General features: G+C 39.5%; 1 protein-coding gene across 2 annotated transcripts; it reads left to right on the plus strand.

The window, feature by feature from the left end:
* The first annotated feature begins 9154 nt into the window (after window positions 1–9154).
* Window positions 9155–18908, plus strand: LOC131939299 (arginyl-tRNA--protein transferase 1). Of its 2 annotated transcripts, none has more exons than XM_059297520.1 (11): window positions 9155–9220; window positions 10550–10680; window positions 11411–11474; window positions 11758–12043; window positions 12695–12842; window positions 13010–13119; window positions 13693–13773; window positions 14178–14339; window positions 15578–15759; window positions 16201–16418; window positions 17765–18908. In XM_059297520.1, the coding sequence occupies exons 1-11, from the start codon at window positions 9177–9179 to the stop codon at window positions 17941–17943; spliced, it is 1605 nt and encodes a 534-aa protein (XP_059153503.1). In that variant the 5' UTR covers window positions 9155–9176; the 3' UTR covers window positions 17944–18908. The 2 variants fall into 2 exon arrangements, with proteins under 2 accessions (XP_059153503.1, XP_059153504.1); XM_059297521.1 differs by lacking the exon at window positions 14178–14339 and adding an exon at window positions 15137–15292.
* The last annotated feature ends 6 nt before the right edge of the window (window positions 18909–18914 follow it).

Here is an 18914-nt window from a genome sequence, read left to right on the forward strand (position 1 = left end):
TTGTCAGTCACTGGTGGCTCTACTGTAACAAGAAACTTGTCAGTCACTGGTGGCTCTACTGTAACACAAGAAACTTGTCAGTCACTGGTGGCTCTACTGTAACAAGAAACTTGTCAGTCACTGGTGGCTCTACTGTAACAAGAAACTTGTCAGTCACTGGTGGCTCTACTGTAACACAAGAAACTTGTCAGTCACTGGTGGCTCTACTGTAACACAAGAAACTTGTCAGTCACTGGTGGCTCTACTGTAACAAGAAACTTGTCAGTCACTGGTGGCTCTACTGTAACAAGAAACTTGTCAGTCACTTGTGGCTCTACTGTAACACAAGAAACGTGTCAGTCACTGGTGGCTCTACTGTAACAAGAAACTTGTCAGTCACTGGTGGCTCTACTGTAACACAAGAAACTTGTCAGTCACTGGCGGCTCTACTGTAACAAGAAACTTGTCAGTCACTGGTGGCTCTACTGTAACAAGAAACTTGTCAGTCACTGCTGGCTCTACTGTAACACAAGAAACTTGTCAGTCACTGGTGGCTCTACTGTAACAAGAAACTTGTCAGTAACTGGCGGCTCTACTGTAACAAAAAACTTGTCAGTCACATGTACTTCAACTAAGACAAGAAACTTGTCAGTCACATGCACTTCAACTAAGACAAGAAACTTGTCAGTCACATGTACTTCAACTAAGACAAGAAACTTGTCAGTCACATGTACTTCAACTAAAACAAGAAACTTGTCAGACACATGTACTTCAACTAACACTAGAAACTTGTCAGTCACATGTACTTCAACTAAGACAAGAAACTTGTCAGTCACATGTACTTCAACTAAAACAAGAAACTTGTCAGACACATGTACTTCAACTAACACTAGAAACTTGTCAGACACATGTACTTCAACTAACACTAGAAACTTGTCAGTCACATGTACTTCCACTAAAACAAGAAACTTGTCAGACACATGTACTTCAACTAAGACAAGAAACTTGTCAGTCACATGTACTTCAACTAAAACAAGAAACTTGTCAGTCACATGTACTTCAACTAAAACAAGAAACTTGTCAGACACATGTACTTCAACTAACACTAGAAACTTGTCAGTCACATGTACTTCAACAAAGACAAGAAACTTGTCAGTCACAAACCAATGAAACTTGTTGGTCACAACCCTACGAGCCTCCAATGGTCTTTACCCGCGCTGAAATCGGGAAATACCGAATAGATAAAGCCAGTCCCAACAGGAGAAGATAACCTAGTCGGTATCAAAGCACTTTGTGACGTCATCAAGTAGCAGTGCTCAAATATTCGGTCTCATTTTTTCTATTACATAACAACTGATGTGTTATTACATAACCACAGATATGTTGTAATCTTAGAAACTGTTGCTAGCTCTTACTATCTCGGTTGTAGTTTTAAATGGCGAGGGGAAAAAACACTCACTGATAGGAAGGTGATCAGTCCCGCTTTCTCTAGTCAACCTTGACCGAATTGTTTTTTTTTTCTTTCTCTATCAGAACAAAAAAACATGACGGATAAAAAAATAAAAGAACTAATTTGGACAAAAAAAACAACAACAATCTTACATAGAGTGGCGTCCATCTTTCCACCAGAGGTTTGGCAATTTGTTCTGAAATGTAATAATAACAAAAAGATTAAATACTTTAGATATGGTCTTCTACACTGGAAGGTATATTGACGATTATCACAAACGTCCACACATTTTATTTTAAAATCACTGCTGCGAATTATTCTAGAATGTTTTCTTATCATTAAATGTATCTAAGAATTATTAGAAAGATTTTTTTCTTTTGGTAACAAAAATGATTGAATTTTACAGTGTCGGCTAAAGCCAGTGTCAGTTAATCCGGCTTTCCTGGCCGGCTGCCGGTTTTCTAGATCGGTTTTAAGAAAACTGGTCTAGTCTCAGATAGACGGGTCATTTGTCATGTCATAGATCTATGTCTAACTTTAAAATTGAGAGAGTCATGTTTCATGTCATGTGATCAATGTCTAACTTTAGAATGATAAAGTGGCCCCTCTGTTCGCTGGAGGAAAATTCAATTTAAAACGTAACATAACAAAAGGGGGACGCCGTGGCCTACCAGTAGAGCGCTAGACTGTCAACACGGTAGTCTCGGGTTCGGATCCCGGGTTCGAGTCTCCAGGACATCCTGAGTCCACTCAGCTCTGATGGGTACCTGACTTACTGAGTCCACCCAGCTCTGATGGGAGACAAAGGCGGCTGGGCATAGTCCTGACCTTGTATGCCGAGGTATTCAAAATAGTTGTACGCTACTTCATCTGCCCCATGTGTCTTGTGCACGAATGGATGATGATGATGAACATAACAAATATTAAATCTAGAAATGGTGTACAGTGTATCTTGTCCGGGTGTGATGATTTGATGAACACACCACCAAACGTATTTAACACCGGAGTGTATCTCCTAACATAGGGGACCCCAGCCAGACAACAGCCCCACACCTGTGCTGCAGGTGGGTACAGTCCACTGCACACAGTCTATAGAGAGGTTGTTGTTGTAATGACATGACAGGTGAACGATCACTCCACTAATTGTTTAAAACATGTTGCAACGTGAGCCGTCTGTTTACACTCTGTTGGCTAAACAGTGAGCACAGGTTGGTACATCAGTCAACATATCATTATATCGTAATGAGTCCTAATGACGGGAGCGTTTTGTCTGGAGCCTTATTGAAGGGAGTCCTTTCGTCGGGAGCCTATATGACAGGGTCCATTTGTCGCTGCCCTTTTTAACATGGTCGATGTGACGGCGCTCTTTTATCACAGGCATAGCAAGGTCTAGTGACACCCGGCACGGTAGTCTAGGGTGTGTGCCCCCCCCCCCCCCCCAGTGTTTCTTCCAGACTTTTTTCTCCGAGGGGGCACTTGAAATCTTCGGGGGGCGGTAAACTTTCTTCGGGGGGGGGGCGGACACTGTTAAAAGTATATACTTTCTATATAAATTATATAAATTTAATTTCGTTCGGGGGGGGGGGGGGGGGGGGGGGCGGTAAAAAAATTTTCGGGGGGGGGGGGCTTCGCACCCCCGAAGAGATGCCTGGAAGAAACTCTGCCCCCCCCCCCCCCAACGACGATATATATTATACTAAAACAATATAACATTTTGCATTTTATTTTTATTTTGGTGACACCCTGTGCGGCCGAAACAACCCCCCCCCCCCCGCCGTGTGACGCCCCTGACCACAGGCACCTTTAATCAGTGATACGATTTCTCTAAGATCTAGACCTAAACATATTCTACATGGCAAGCGGCAGGAGGTGGGCGGATAAAGTAACCATTTATAGGCGAGCTAAAAATAAACAATGCACAACATGATAACGAGATGTATCATCTACTCACCGAATTATTATTTTAGGATGATTTGATGAAGTCAATATTCAGTTTTATTTTCCTCTAAGCCTGCTATCTAAAACAGGTTTTTATCTACTTTCTTAACTGGGTCAGTACAGTGTATAAAAAAGTAGTGTTTATTTTTAGATACACTCATTGCCTTTGTTAGATTGTATTACAACCGACTCGCGGTCTGAGAGTTCGTATTCACTAGGGTACACAGACGCCGGAAGCACGTGGTTTCCTGATAGACAACAAACGTACACATGATGATGAAATCAGGGGACACGGCGTTTCGATTGGCTGTGGCGTTGCGCGCGATAGCAGCACGTCCAATCAAGCTGTGTAGCCCGCTAATGTTAGTACTCTAGTACCACGTGTTATAGCCGGCTTGTATTTCCCTTTAACGTTTCCTCAATTTAATTTTTTATATGAATTTTATCAGCTTTACTTCCTTGAAGCATAATATCGATAGCCGGCGAAGGTCTAAATAGAAAACATCCATATAGATCGAGATTTACATCAGTTATACGGCTAGTTGCTCACACGACAGTGATCTATTCTTAGTCTTTAGCTGTCGGGAGTTTTATTTTTAAAGGAATCGAATAAGGGGAGCGTCCATAATGACGTCACGCTTTAAAACCTATTTTTAAAAATCTCTGCTCTCCTATCTGCATACGGCGTTACAAAAACAAAAATAACGTCACAGAGTTCTAACCCCCCCCCCCCCAATACCACAACAGAGTTATACTTTCTAAACCCCCTTCCCTCCTCCCCAAAGTCCGAATCCTTCTACCCGAGAAGATTACCCATGACCCCTAACCCCCAGACCCTCCATATTGAACTGTCTCAATGTATGAGGTGACATGTATGTGACCCGGACATATTACGTCATCGTGTTTTTCTTGTGCTCACTTGACATATTGAACGAGTAGCATAGATCCCCACCACCCAATCCCCTCTCCCTACACATATCCCCCCCCCCCCGCCAAAGGCACCAATTTGATGAGTAGGCATAGGCCTACAGTTGAAACAAAACGACTTTTAGTAATTATAATTACTGGTACTAATCTTCGACAATTCAAAATAATTGATTGGCTGTTAATTGTTTTGTTAACATTCTGACATTCAAAGTCAACATTTTTTTACTTCATGTTTATTAAAGTAAACTAATTAAACTTCAATAAATAAGCCATCTAGTGTCTAGATAGTGTGTGTGTATGTGTGTGTGTGTGTGTGTGTGTGTGTGTGTGAGCGTCTATCGTCGACTGCTAGTGATTAAGATTACGACACCTCTACTCAACATCATTGTTTCTTCCAGAATTTTTTCTCCTGGCCGGGGGAGGGGGGGGAATCTTGATATTTTCGTGGGGGGGGGGGGGGGGGGGGGGTGTGGGGGGCGGACAGCATCTTCCGGGGGGGGGGGCACACACTGGTAAAAGTATGTTTTCTATATAAACTCCATTTCGAAGAGATGCCTGGTGGAAGAAACGCTGCTCAGCATTAATGAAATGCGATGCCCTGAATAGTTTCACCCTCCCCTCCCCTCCCTCCCAAAAACTCCTCAGTAGCCGTAATTCAACAAACTTCGATATAAACACATAGTTGTACAATTTGTAATTCAACAAACTTCGATATACACACGAAGACACGAAGTTGTACATCCAGCTGATCTCACACAGGAAATCTTGACCATTAAATAACTCCCAGATGACGTCACAATTAGCGCGAGCTCTCTGGGTCACACCAACTCAACTAGGCCTATAGAGTCCTTGCAAACACGTGACCTAAATCACGTGATACCTACGCCCGCCGCCACAGTGGTGTACATCAGACGTAAACACAATCAGCTGTTCGCCAGCGCTGGACGTGTTCACCAGCGCTGGACGTGTTCACCGTATGTAAAGAATCGCGCCCGCGGAAAAGGAAAAATATGTTAAAAAACTTGAACTCTTAGGAATTGAAGATCCTTATACAGTTATTGACAGTTTCGTGGATAATATAAATATGTGGCCGAAATTTCTAAATAAAAATACTGTTAGTAATACCGTTTGCGTTTAGAGTTTAAGTAGACGAAGCTGATCAAATGCAGTAATATATTATAGGTTATCTACTGTAGCAAACGTGAGACCACTTAACTCCTACAAAACCCACACTGCCAATCTGGGTAGCATGTTATACAATTTAAGACCCTTATAATCCAGCAGGGAAGTAATCAGACACATTAATACTGACGTTCAACCGTCATGATGGCTGCCCCCACCTGTATCTAGCCCACAATAAAACCAAAGAGGAGTCTGCCCTGCCCTCCCCTGAAAATGTCTCACCTCCGTGATACCCAGCCCCACAGAGATAGTATTTCTTATATAATTTTGACCCTCAGGGCCCAGCAGGGAGAACAAAGGGGAAAGTCCCACTGCTCTCCCCTCAACACTTCTCACCTCGGTGTCATGTTATGTCATTTATAGAACACACGGCTTATCAGGGGAAAGCATTAAGGCATTAAGAATCTTAACTCTGGACAGCTACACACTAGTATACTAGCTACACACTAGGTGCCTACTGTAAACTACTAGACTGTAGGCCCTATGTAGACCTGCAATTGTATCAATTGTAGACTGGGTCCATTTTTAGTATTCTAAACCATCTCACTTATAATGTTTCTAGCTTGATTTGTTTCTTTTATAAACAGTGGATTTAAAAAAAAAAATTAGCCTAATCATTAACCTAATAATAATAATGTGGTTATTTGTTGTTGGCTGGTATGATCTAGATTGTACTACTAGGCTACAAAAACTTAGTAGACCAATTACTAGATATGAATTTGAATTTAATTAAACTCAGTCCAGTATCAGATACATATTACTGTAAAAAGACAACAAAGTAGGTAGGCCTTAGTAATTTATTAAAGCCTTCTACTACAATAATATCAACTACATGCTTGTATAAAGTTTTTACAATTTAATTTAAGTAGCAGACTCTAGATCTAAGTCTAGTCATATAATCTATTTCAATTTCAGAAAATTTCGTTTGCTAAAAAAATGATTAGATAATAGAGCGAGATTTTAGATCTTAGAGACAATTAAATGCTTTATTAGGCCTATTATGACTACTTTTGATTTATTATGGGTGTATTTTGAATCGAATGTAGATCTAAAGTAATTAAATTTAAGTAAAGAAGTAGATTCTAGATTCTATGTCTACCCAGCGGAGCCAGGTATAAGCCTACTATTAGATCTTGTTATTCTTATTAGCCTATAATATTACTTTTGACTTTGTCTTTTACTATTAGTATTTGTGAAGGTCGAGCATATTTGTTTTATTAATAGTTATCTTTTATAATTAAAATGAAGTTTATTATTTTACTGTCCTTACATGAAACAAAGTATCGAGAACTGCATTTGATCAGATTGGCTACTTTAACTCTAAACGCAAACAGTATTACTAACAGTATTTTTATTTAGAAATTTTGTCCACATATTTATTTATACGAAACTGTCAATAACAGTATAAGGATCTTCAATTCCTAAGAGTTCAAGTTTTTTAACGTATTTTTCCTTTTCCGCGGGTGCGGTTCTTTACATACAGTGAACGCGTGCAGCGCTGGTGAACACGTCCAGCGCTGGCGAACAGCTGATTGTGTTTACGTCTTGTGTACACCACTGTGGCGGCGGGCGTAGGTATCACGAACGGACGTGACGTCATATGAAAGGACTCTATAGGCTATCAAACAAAAAGTCCTACACGACCATCAGCTGAGGATTATCACAGAAAAAAAAACTGGGTCATGTCAGGACAGGCGGTGTTGAGTGAGATTTGACCGGCGGTGTTGAGTGAGATTTGACCGGCGGTGTTGAGTGAGATTTGACCGGCGGTGTTGAGTGAGATTTGACCGGCGGTGTTGAGTGAGATTTGACCGGCGGTGTTGAGTGAGATTTGACCATTTACATCCATATTGCTCCAGAAAAATCTGCCTTACCACCTTCTTGACGATAAACCGTGTAGGCCTATCTCAACTATCTGGTCTTAGTATTAGTCCACGACTTACACGGTGCTATTTAATACGAGACACACACACAAACGACCACAGACATATACAGACGCATACATACACATACATACATACAGATACATACCACGCGATCTAGAGAGTGCAGTGAACAAAAGATTGTCTCATAAAACCGTCCACCCACCAGTTTAGAGAAAGTCACGGCAGACGTGACCCAAATATATGACGTGAGTGCTCCGACACGAGTTCCACAAGTGAACAAACGTCTCCGCCCCTGAATGAATGTCACCGCTAACAGCAAGTGACGTCAGCTGACCGGCCTGCACGCGCTGTCTGATTATTGGAGAATGTCCTCGTGAGGCTATTTTTGTCCGACCAATCGATAGCTTGTCTTCATTGATGCCAGCTCCTCACCCCCCCCCCCCCCCCCCTCCACCCCCTTCGCTTTCTTCATTGAGATTCAAAGTTACATGCGGAGACGGATTGTTTTTTTTACCGCCCCCCCCCCCCCCCACCTTCCTACTCCACAAATTATCGGTTTGAACTTAATTAATTACTGCTAAAATAACTCCTAGTGTGTCTTATCTCTTGCAGTTGTTTCAAGTTTTATGTGTCTCAAGGGAAATAATCGCAAGCAGTTCTAGTATTGACAAGACCAGAGTTACACTTTTCGCCTCTTTGGTCTTTCGGTTTTGTTGAGTTAGGCGTATCACGACACAACTGTTTTATCTGTATCTAACCCTCAAGATGCACCAATCTATACAACAAATGGCTAGTTAGGCTACAGCCATAATTAAGAAATATAAATAACAGAGCAATGTACTAAAAAATGTCTCAATTCTATAATAAAAATTGCAAATAAGCAAAGGATTAGTTAAAACAAGATAATTAAAAAGTCTAGTGACAATTTTAGCGCAATTTCCTTATGTTATCTAAAAATAGCTCTGTCGTAGCGTAAATCAAGAGCTGGGTTAGTAAAACCATTGGTTAAAATACATGTTTTATTTACAATAGAGTTACATGACTAAAAACCATTGCGCAGCCATTGAACGTGATGGCGCAGCTATTGAACGTGATGACGCGTGTGGTGTGGTTGGATAAAAATGCCTACTAATTCGGTCCAAATTTTAATTAATTCAAAAAAATTTAGTGACCGAACGAAAGGATATTTTTGAAAACTTTCTTCGGCAATATTGTTCTAAATTATGGCAGAAATCGATTGGTACATGTTTCAAGTCGCTAAGTGGTCTGGTTGCCGAGAAATGGGGAAAAAAACTGCAATTTTTCTAGGTTTTTTGGCTTTTCCGGGAAATCCATGAAAGAAACCCGGAATTTTTATGGCCTATGTTCATCCTCGTAACTTGCTTAACATAATTGCTTTTGGAACTAGTCCTCGATATTGCTTCGTTGAGGAGGAGATACGACTTAAAGCTGCGGACACACATCCATTCATACATCCAGAAATGACGGGTTAATATAACCGCAATTCTCCATAATGGAAATTGCGCTAAAAATTAGTAAAATTTAGGATGTCTGCATTTTTTTCAAATTTATTTTCTTAAATGTTTTGGGGACAAAGCCGGCTATTCGCAAAGGGACATGGTGGTCTGTCATTTTGTTCCATTAACGACAGGAGGGAAGGTGTCGGAATATGGTGACGATGTGTGAGTAACCTTAAAGGTTGGAAACTGTAGGTCTGGCTTTTGTGATGACGTATGAGTATGGGGAAGGGGGGGGGGTGTAACACTGTTACGTCATTTATGGATGACTCCGTCATAGATTGGTGGTATAGTTCAATGTTATATCCTAGGCTAATAACATTGCCTTTACGATTCGAGATGTAGGCTATTTGTATTGTCATGTCAACCTATTAGGGGTAATCCATAAATGACGTAACGCTTTTTGGGACTATTTTTTACCCCCCCCCCCCCCCTCCGTCACACATCGTCACAAAAAGCCAGACCCCCCCCCCTCCTAAAATGACGTCACACCTTAGTCTACAAACCTGAACCCCCCACCCCCCTCAAAATTGCAGTTCTTAAAACATCAATATTTTTCCAAAATCTTGTCTGAAGAGCAGTAGCGTAGCGAGGGGGGGGGGGACATATGTCCCCGGGCGCCGACCTTAGGGGGCGCCAAAATGGGTTGGAAAAATAAATTGAAAGGTTGAGGGGGGTGCAAATCGAAAAGTTTGTCCCCGGGCGCCGGGAAAGGTCGCTATGCCTCTGCTGAAGAGTATTTTAATCAATTCCTATTTTAAAAGTGTTCTAAAACGCGATATAACGCACACACCGTCAGAGGCGTAGCGACCCTTCCCGGCGCCAAGGGGACAAACTTTTCGATTTGCACCCCCCTCGAGATTTCGATTTGCACCCCCCTCAAACTTTCGATTTGCACCACCCCCCCCCTCGAGATTTTAATTTGCACCCCCCTCATCCTTTCAATTTATTTTTCCAACCCATTTTGGCGCCCCCTAAGCTCGGCGCCCGGGGACATATGTCCCCCCCCCCCCGCCCCCCCCCCCCCCCCCTCGCTACGCTACTGCACACCGTCACAAAATTATGGACGACCCCTAAGTCAACAATATTTCGTACTTTAAAAAAAACAAAAACATCTATTATATATATATATATATATATATATATATATATATATATATATATATATATATATATATATATATATATATATATATATATATATATATATATATATATTGTAGGCTTACTTCTAACTTCTTTAAACTAATCTACACTTTATTTTGCTTAATTAATTAATAATTATAATTATTTTTTAAATTATACATAGATCTATACGCCTAAATACGAGGCTACACCAAATTATAATCTACATTCTAGAAGATCTAGATCTACATATTGTAGGCCTACTCTCTGTTTTATAAAGCGTTACCACTTTTATAAAAAAAAAAAATTATTAGGCCTAGGCCCCTAATACCTATATAATAATAATATTTATCACAGTAAGGTCTTTTTTAAAAGTTTGGCCTCAAAAAGATAAAATCTAGATCTAGATTTATACTACATCTAGATATAGATTAATCTAGATCTAGATATAATTGTTGATATTGTTTTGTTATTTATAAATTATAATTTTAATTTTTCGGGAATTACAAATTTTAATGAGAAACTTCCTCTGTTGCTATTTTCAGGAAAAGTAAGCAAACGCATACTTTGGTCGCTATGTCTCTGGATGAAGAACCAACGATAGCTGAATACTTTTCTGAACATGAACGTTATAGATGTGGCTACTGTGGCTCACAAGATACAAACTATTCCCATGGTTACTGTTTTACTTTATTTATGAATGTTTCTGTTTTTCAATGGAAAATTTTGTAATTTATAACAAGTTAACAAACTCCACTCTGAGTCACCGTCGTCGGCGTCAGATCCTGGTGTGTTCACCCGACTCAAAACTAGTAAAAAACGATAACATTGCTAGTGCTAGATCTAGGTATAGATCCAGAACTCTAAATCTAGGGCTAAATCTAGATTCTACTGCTGACTACTGAGTTCTAGTTTACATTTACCTTAAGCCTTAATCTCACTAGACTACAGTCCACTCTAGACAGTACTCACAGTACTAGATCTACTACTAGACATGTCTCATCCACACTCTCACACTTTACACTGACTAAACCAAATCTATAGATCTAGATTCTAGTACTACTAGATCTAGTAGGCCTTCTTTACATCACATGTAACAATATAGATATCTAGAATCTAGTTAAAAGTTTAAGGCAATTTTCACATTAGTTAGGCATTTGATAGCTCAGGGTTCAATAATACTTTTAATAGGCCTGTTGCAAATATGTGTTATTCATTTTTGCTCAAATGTTTATGGTTTATCAATTCTGAATGGGGTTTAGTGTAGAAGTGATTCTATTGAAGTAGGCCTACTAATAACAGAAACATATAAACTCAAATAGCCTATTTAAAAAAGATATTCCAATCTCCAGTATTGTTAAACATTAATTTATTTAAGAATCTATTTTTGCTGTCTGTTTTTCCAGGGATGTGGGCCCATCAGATGACAGTTCAAGATTACCAGGATCTGATTGACAGGGGGTGGAGAAGGTAAGTAAAATATTTCTAGTACTCAGAGGTCTTACATTCTAATCAAAGGTTGGCTCAAAGCTTAGGCAGTTATGATGGTATTAAAGTAGGCGTATTAAGGTAAACTACGTAAAAAATGTTTTAATTTCAAATGCCATTTAAAAAGTTTAACCTGTTAAAGCATGTAAGTAAAGGGAGTGGGGTGGGGGAGGCCCGTGGAATCATATATTCTGCTAATATACTCTGCATTTTTTAGGTGTATTAAAGTCAAGAAATAATTGATTGTTTTTGTGAACCAATTCAGGAGTGGCAAATACTGTTACAAGCCCACCATGAACGTCACTTGCTGCCCCCAGTACACGATCCGGTGTGACGCCCTGAACTTCAAGTTAAACAAGTCACACAAAAAGCTGATTAAACGGGTCAACAGGTATCTCATCACAGGGGTCAAAGGTGCTCATGATGTCACAGGGAGGAAACAGGAAGATGGGAGTGGGGACGAGCAGGGTGGCCACAAGGGGGTGGAGGTCTCACTAGCAGAGAAGGCCAAACCCAGTGAGATGGTCATGCCAAACAACTTCACAAAAATGGTACTTTTTAAAAATCACATATTCTTTATTTGTTACTATTAATGTTTAGTTGTATTTTTTTTATCATTAAGAATCTGCTAAAAAAATTTTATTTAAAAAAAAACATTCTTTACTGATTTTTACATCATCAATTTAAACATGAACCACATAGTTAAGAAAAAGCAATTTTTAAAAATGTTTTATTCAATTACTTCAGTTAGAAAAACTGGCAATTATCCATTTTATTAGAAGGATCCTCAACATGTAATGTGATTTTAAAAAAAAAAGTGTGTTGTGTACTAATGCAGAACAAGTGGATTCCATCACTAAGTGTATTGCTGACTCTGTTTTCCTTATATGTTAATGTGTATGTGTGTACATGTTTTCCTCGTGTGTTGATGTGTATGTATGTAGGCCTACCTATACAGAACAAGTGTATTCCATCACTGACTGTTTTCCTCATGTGTTGATGTGTATGTGTGCACCTATACAGAACAAGTGTATTCCATCACTGACTGTTTTCCTCATGTGTTGATGTGTATGTGTGCACCTATACAGAACAAGTGTATTCCATCACTGACTGTTTTCCTCATGTGTTGATGTGTATGTGTGCACCTATACAGAACAAGTGTATTCCATCACTGACTGTTTTCCTCATGTGTTGATGTGTAGGGCGAGGCAGCAGACACAAGCAAAAGCAACACATCCGTGGCCTCAGATACAGTGGAAGGTTCATCATCAGCACACTCTAAAGTTTCATCTTATAGTAGCAAAAGTATTCGCAGCTGTACATCTACGGAGAAACACATTCCTAGACCAGGTGTGTAGTGATTTTTTTTCCTCTGGTCATCCTCATAGAGTATGTAGTTATATTACCTGTTATCTACAATCTAAGAAGCTATCAAATATCACAGTCTGTGTAGTTTTCCCACACTGTACATATAATTGTGTAGACAAACTAGAAGCTAACTCTATTTGACCTGCCAGGGACTGGGCCAGACCCCAACAAACCAAGGTGTAGGAAAGCTAAAGATATCAGGGCGGAGAAGAGATCTCACAAGGATAGACAGAAAGATGAGGATGTCAAGAATGAGGGGGTACGAGTAAAGTTTTATAACTTCTGTCAAAAACTGTTTAAAACTGTAAACATCTGGCATTGTTAATGCAGTTTGTTAAAACTTCCTTGTTTTACTATGATTGTTTATCCTTCTTGTACACCTTGAAATGGGCTCAATAAATTTCTGTTAGCTCATTAAGGATATTTATTAAAAGTCAACAATGTTGACTTTTATGACATTCAAATTTTCCATTAAACATTTTTTTAAAAATTGAAGAAAAATTGAATGCAATGTTGTGGTTCTAAAAATAAAGCAACCTTACATACTCCTAAGCCCACTGTCTTTGCCATGACCCCACATGCATAGCTGGTATAATCAATCTACCACTTTTAAACTGGTAGTTTCAACTCTTCCCTCCACCATTTCAGAAACTCAAATACAATGTTAAAAATTCTTGCAATGTGTCATTGGCTCTTCAAAAAGCATTTTTTTAGTATACTAATTAGGCTATAGGCCTTAAGCATCTAAAACTTAAGTAAATTCAGTGATCAAATTTGTATCTTAAATAACTGAATGTATTAGACTGATGAAATAAGCGCTTCTCTCTTCCAGAAGAAACATCGCCAGGAAAAGAGCCTGGAAGAGTTGCTCAGTGAGCCAGACAAGGTGGAGCACCCTGCTCATAAACTGGAGGTGAGAAAACTGCTGGCGTCTGCTGGCACTTTTGGTGCTGACTTAGAACTGACACTTAGAACATATAGCATGTGATGTAGCTTAGTTTTGAAAGCTGACATAGAACTGACACATATCATACAGCTTATGTTGTAGTTTGGTTTTTACAACTGATATAGAACTGACAAGCTGATCATAGTGAATGAGGTCAATTCATTAGATCTTTCTAGAAATGAAATTAGTTTTATTATTACAAAATTTAGCTAATCAGATGTTTGTAGATTCTTTAATTTTAATTTAGTGATAAATAAAATAATCAAATTGAATAACACTAAAATGAACTAAAAATGTATTGGAAAAAACATTGTTAAACCAAGCCAAAACTAAAGAGATTTTGACCAGCCACATGTAACCTTGACCTTCAGCTGCGTACTGTCAGGTCGTGGCCGGCCAGTGCCAGGTTTGAGAGCAGCCTCCAACAGAGCCACAGTGTGTACCACAGGTACCAGACCAGCATACACAAGGACCCGCCCAGCAAGCCCAACATGGGCCAGTACCAGCGCTTCCTCTGTGACTCCCCCCTCCTGGTAAACCCTGACACATAGCAGATACACAAGCAAGCCTCTCTTAGATGTAGTGGGCTTTCATACAGTGAACCTGTCTAGGTTGTCATAGACTTTCATACAGTGAACCTGTCTAGGTTGTCATAAGCTTCTATACAGTGAACCTATCTAGGTTGTCATAAGCTTCTATACAGTGAACCTATCTAGGTTGTCATATACTTACGTACAGTGAACCTATAAAATACTCTTCCCATCTTATACCTCCATCTCCCATATTTAACCATTTAATACCACAACAATGTCGGCCTGCCATACCGTAATAACGATCCCAGTGTTTGATAAAAATTTATCAATTTACTTAGTTGTTTTGCCAAATCCTGATATCACTCGAGAACCCCATCTGTTTGACCATGTCTATTTGACCCTGTCTGTCTTACACCAAGTCTCAACCAGACCAACACAAAGCTCTGTGGAGACCAGTGGAAATGAAAGGTTTCAGTTTGTTTATGTTTGAGACTTGGAAGACATATTTATAGTTTTGGGGAGAAATCTTTCAATTCATTTAGGATTATGGAAGCAATAGAGGCTTTATATGTGTTGATAAAAAGTTAATTTTTCCCCCACACAAACACACCCACCCACACATTCAGACATCTTGGAAAGTTTACAGATGGAAAAGTGATTTCATGACTGAAGTTTGGCCTAATAAAACCTAGAGCTAAACTCTAATGACCAAGTTTGGCCTAGTAAAGCCTTGAGCTAAACTCTAATGACCAAGTTTGGCCTAGTATACCTAAACTAGCCACCTTTTCTCTCTCTAGATTGTGCTCTGTGCACCCGAGTCTCCCAGATTTCGCCTGACTTTCCAAGACTCCTACTATCTCTACAAAAAATACCAGATGCTAATACACAAAGACCCTCCTGAAGACTGTGAAAAGAAAGGTTTCAAAAATTTTCTAGCGGACTCTCCTTTAGAGGTGTTTTTTTGTTTCTTGCCTGTCTGGATCTTCAGCTAATGCCAGTTGACTGTAGCTTATGTGGTGCAGTTTGTTTGGTTGGCTTTCTGTTTTGGTTTCTGTTGGTTTCAGTTTGTTTGGCTTTCAGCTTTTGAGGCTTGCTTGTGTATTTGCAGTATTGGTTGCTTGTTATAAAAACTACATCATTCATATTGTTAAGTATTTGTTCAAGTTATTTTTTAAAAAAAGCTAGATAGTCTTCTGTATGTTTTGATGTGGTCAGCATATCTCAGCCCTCTGTTGCAGGAGAAACACGAGCCCACAGGGCCACCCGAGGGCTATGGCTCCTTCCACCAGCACTACCTGCTGGACGGCAAGCTGATAGCTGTTGGTGTCATCGACATCCTCCCCGCCTGCGTCTCCTCCGTCTACCTGTACTACGACCCTGACTATAGTTTTCTTGGCCTGGGCGTCTACTCTGCTTTAAGGTGAGATAAAAAGCAAACAGTTAAGAAACCCACGAATTAAATACTTGGTCTTAAGGTGAGATAAAAATCAAACAGTTAAGAACCCCACTAATTTAATACTTGGTCTTAAGGTGAGATAAAAATCAAACAGTTAAGAACCCCACTAATTTAATACTTGGTCTTAAGGTGAGATAAAAATCAAACAGTTAAGAACCCCACTAATTAAATACTTGGTCTTAAGTTAAGGTGAGATAAAAAGCCAACAGTTAAGAACCTCACTAATTAAAACTTGGTCTTAAGGTGAGAGAAACCTTACAGTTGACCTTTAGTAAACACCTTTTCAAAATGTGGTATTAGATTTTCTCTTGACTGCAGTCAGAGAGGCAGAAGCAAGAACCACAACTTAAAGAATTCCACAAAATAAAATCATGGTTGTCATTTTTTTCTCTGGACTGCCCTCAGAGAGCTGGCGTTGGTGAGAAGCTTGAACCACTATGCCCCCAACTTGAAGTACTACTACATGGGCTTCTACATCCACTCCTGTCCCAAGATGCGCTACAAGGGTCAGTTTGTTCCCTCCTACCTGGCCTGTCCAGAGACTTACCAGTGGGTGCCAATAGAAACATGTCGACCCAAACTTGATGCCAGCAAATATTCCAGGTTGTCAGAGGAAGGTCTTGGTAAGCCAATCTCTTTCTTAGGGGCTGTAGCTGTAGCGGTGACTCTAGGCGTGGGGACTGTCTATGGTCAAGATGATTTAAGTCATGATGACACTGTGGTGAAGATGACTGTTGGTCATGGTGACTCATCTTAGTCACTGTGGCTGACTGTTACCACTGTGACTGCAAAGCTCCAGATGAAATTAGAATGAAGTGAGATTGATGGTACCTTCTCTTTGTGTCCAGTGTTCATGTGGCCCCCAGTTTCCTCTAGCACCTCCATCTTTCACCTCAGTCACTCTTCCTCCCCCTCATCTAAATGACTAGAGACCTGTACCATTCAAGCTCCCCCTCATCTAAATCACTAGAGACCTGTACCATTCAAGCTCCCCCTCATCTAAATGACTAGAGACCTGTACCATTCAAGCTCCCCCTCATCTAAATCACTAGAGACCTGTACCATTCAAACTCCCCCTCATCTAAATCACTAGAGACCTGTACCATTCAAGCTCCCCCTCATCTAAATCACTAGAGACCTGTACCATTCAAGCTCCCCCTCATCTAAATCACTAGAGACCTGTACCATTCAAGCTCCCCCTCATCTAAATCACTAGAGACCTGTACCACCCCCCTGGATCAGTTTCTGGCCCTCCAAAGGGTGGTTCCCCCTGTAGACGTAGAGGCTAAAAGCTGCTGTAGCAGGCTGATCAAACACCCATGTGTTGTAATATGAGGTGGCCAGTCTGTTGTGTAGGTGAAGTTTCTCTCTACTTGCATGGCTGTTCACTCAAGATTCTTTATAACCATTGTACTGAGGTGATGCCACCAGAAACCAATTAAAAGGACTAATAATCTAATGAGAGTTAACGAGCTGATCTTAGTCCAACCAATTTAATCAGTTACTGCATGTACCATATTCATCTTGTTCGTCTGTTGACATATTCCAATTGCAGTTCTTAATTCCCTTCTTATTCTCTGGTTAAAATAAGATTTTTTGATACCATAACAAAGATATAGTTGATACTTATCTACTAACAGCAAGAAGATGAAACTGTTAATAAGTTATCCCCAATTCAACATCTTTAGTATAATGTAAACATTCAGACTAAGATTCAGTGTGAAGGCGAGTGGCCTATAAAGTGGTTTCTTTTAAAACCCTGATATGATTTTAAATAGTTGCCTTACATTATTAATTGTAAAATGTTGTTAACTTTAAAAAAAAAAAAAACAATATATGAGTTGAATGAGTTGATTTTAAAACAATGTTAGGCTGTTTAACTTTTGAGCAGTAGGTGTAGTCACATTATAAAAGCTAGTTGAGTGTAAAGCAAGAAATGTTTGAACTGAGCTCTTATTTGGTCTGACAGAGGACAAAAATAAAGACATTGATGTGGACCAGGTTTTGGTCTTACATAAAGGAACCATGCTGCCATACTCATTTTACAAGTCCAAGAAGTCACGAGGCTCTGACGAGGATGAAGTGAAGGAGTACGCCACGTATGTAGGCAAGACTTGTGCCCAGCGGATGCTGCTCGTACGCAAATAATGAACATTTTTTGTAGATGCGTTTGTGTATTTTATCATTAATATATATATCTAATTCTGCGAACTAGGATCAGCACAGTTTTTGTATTAGCTTTCAGCACTGCTTGTTAAGCTTTGTAAGATTTGACTTGGCTGGCCGGAAGCTTTTGGTCCTGGCCACATCAGCCTCACTGGCATGTGCTGGAACATGTTGAGTGCAGTAGATTTGAAACTATAAATGCGTTGTTTTTTTGCAGTGTAGCTGTCTTGCTGCTGTATCTGTGATATTGATAAAATTGTAAAGATCACCAGGAAAAGGGTTGTTTGGTGTTATCTCTCAGGCCTTAAAATATAATAATACAACAGTTATGTGGTTTGTATTTGCCTTTAGTTTGTGCCATGAAGTTGGCTGTGTAAGTATTGTTTTGGTCATCTCACAGTGTAAGTTCACATGTTGAGCCTTGTCTTGCTGACAGTGATCACTCACATTTAGTGGCACTATAGGTTTTTACTTCTCTTGTTGTTCTTTACCCTCAGATTTAGGTTTAAAATGATGTGGAACTATTCTAAGTCTATTTTATTAATACATTAGATATTTAAACATTATAGGCCAAATTTTAAAAAAATCTTGCTCAATTACTATTTGTTTGGGTAAAAATGATTATTTTGAATGTAGCTTTAGTATGCATAAGTGTTTTGAATGTACCATCACTATGTACAATCCAAGATTTTAAAATTGCTTCAGTATGTATTAGTAAATGTTTTTTAAGTGCACCATGTTCCTGTTTGTTAGAAGTGTTTTTTTAATGAACACTTGATCAAATCATTTGTCCAACTATGCCAGTCAGAAATTGGATGTAATAAGCAGCTGTTTTCATCAACTAGCACTAGAAATATTTGAATTATTTGTATTTTTGCTCTACTTGTTTAGATCTGAACCTTGCTGGAATTGTTAGATCATTACATACTAATCTCACACACTTAGAATTCTAT

Source organism: Physella acuta, unplaced genomic scaffold (genome assembly GCF_028476545.2).
Source record: "Physella acuta isolate Inbredline_101_S28 unplaced genomic scaffold, ASM2847654v3 ptg000273l, whole genome shotgun sequence".
Taxonomy (NCBI): Eukaryota; Metazoa; Mollusca; class Gastropoda; family Physidae; genus Physella; species Physella acuta.

Coding starts and splice junctions, on each gene's coding strand:
- LOC131939299 (XM_059297520.1), top strand. CDS start 9,177: ATGTTATATCCTAGGCTAATAACATTGCCTTTACGATTCGAGAT. Junction 10,681..11,410: donor AGATACAAACTATTCCCATG/GTTACTGTTTTA, acceptor CTGTTTTTCCAG/GGATGTGGGCCCATCAGATG. Junction 13,120..13,692: donor AGGATGTCAAGAATGAGGGG/GTACGAGTAAAG, acceptor TCTCTCTTCCAG/AAGAAACATCGCCAGGAAAA.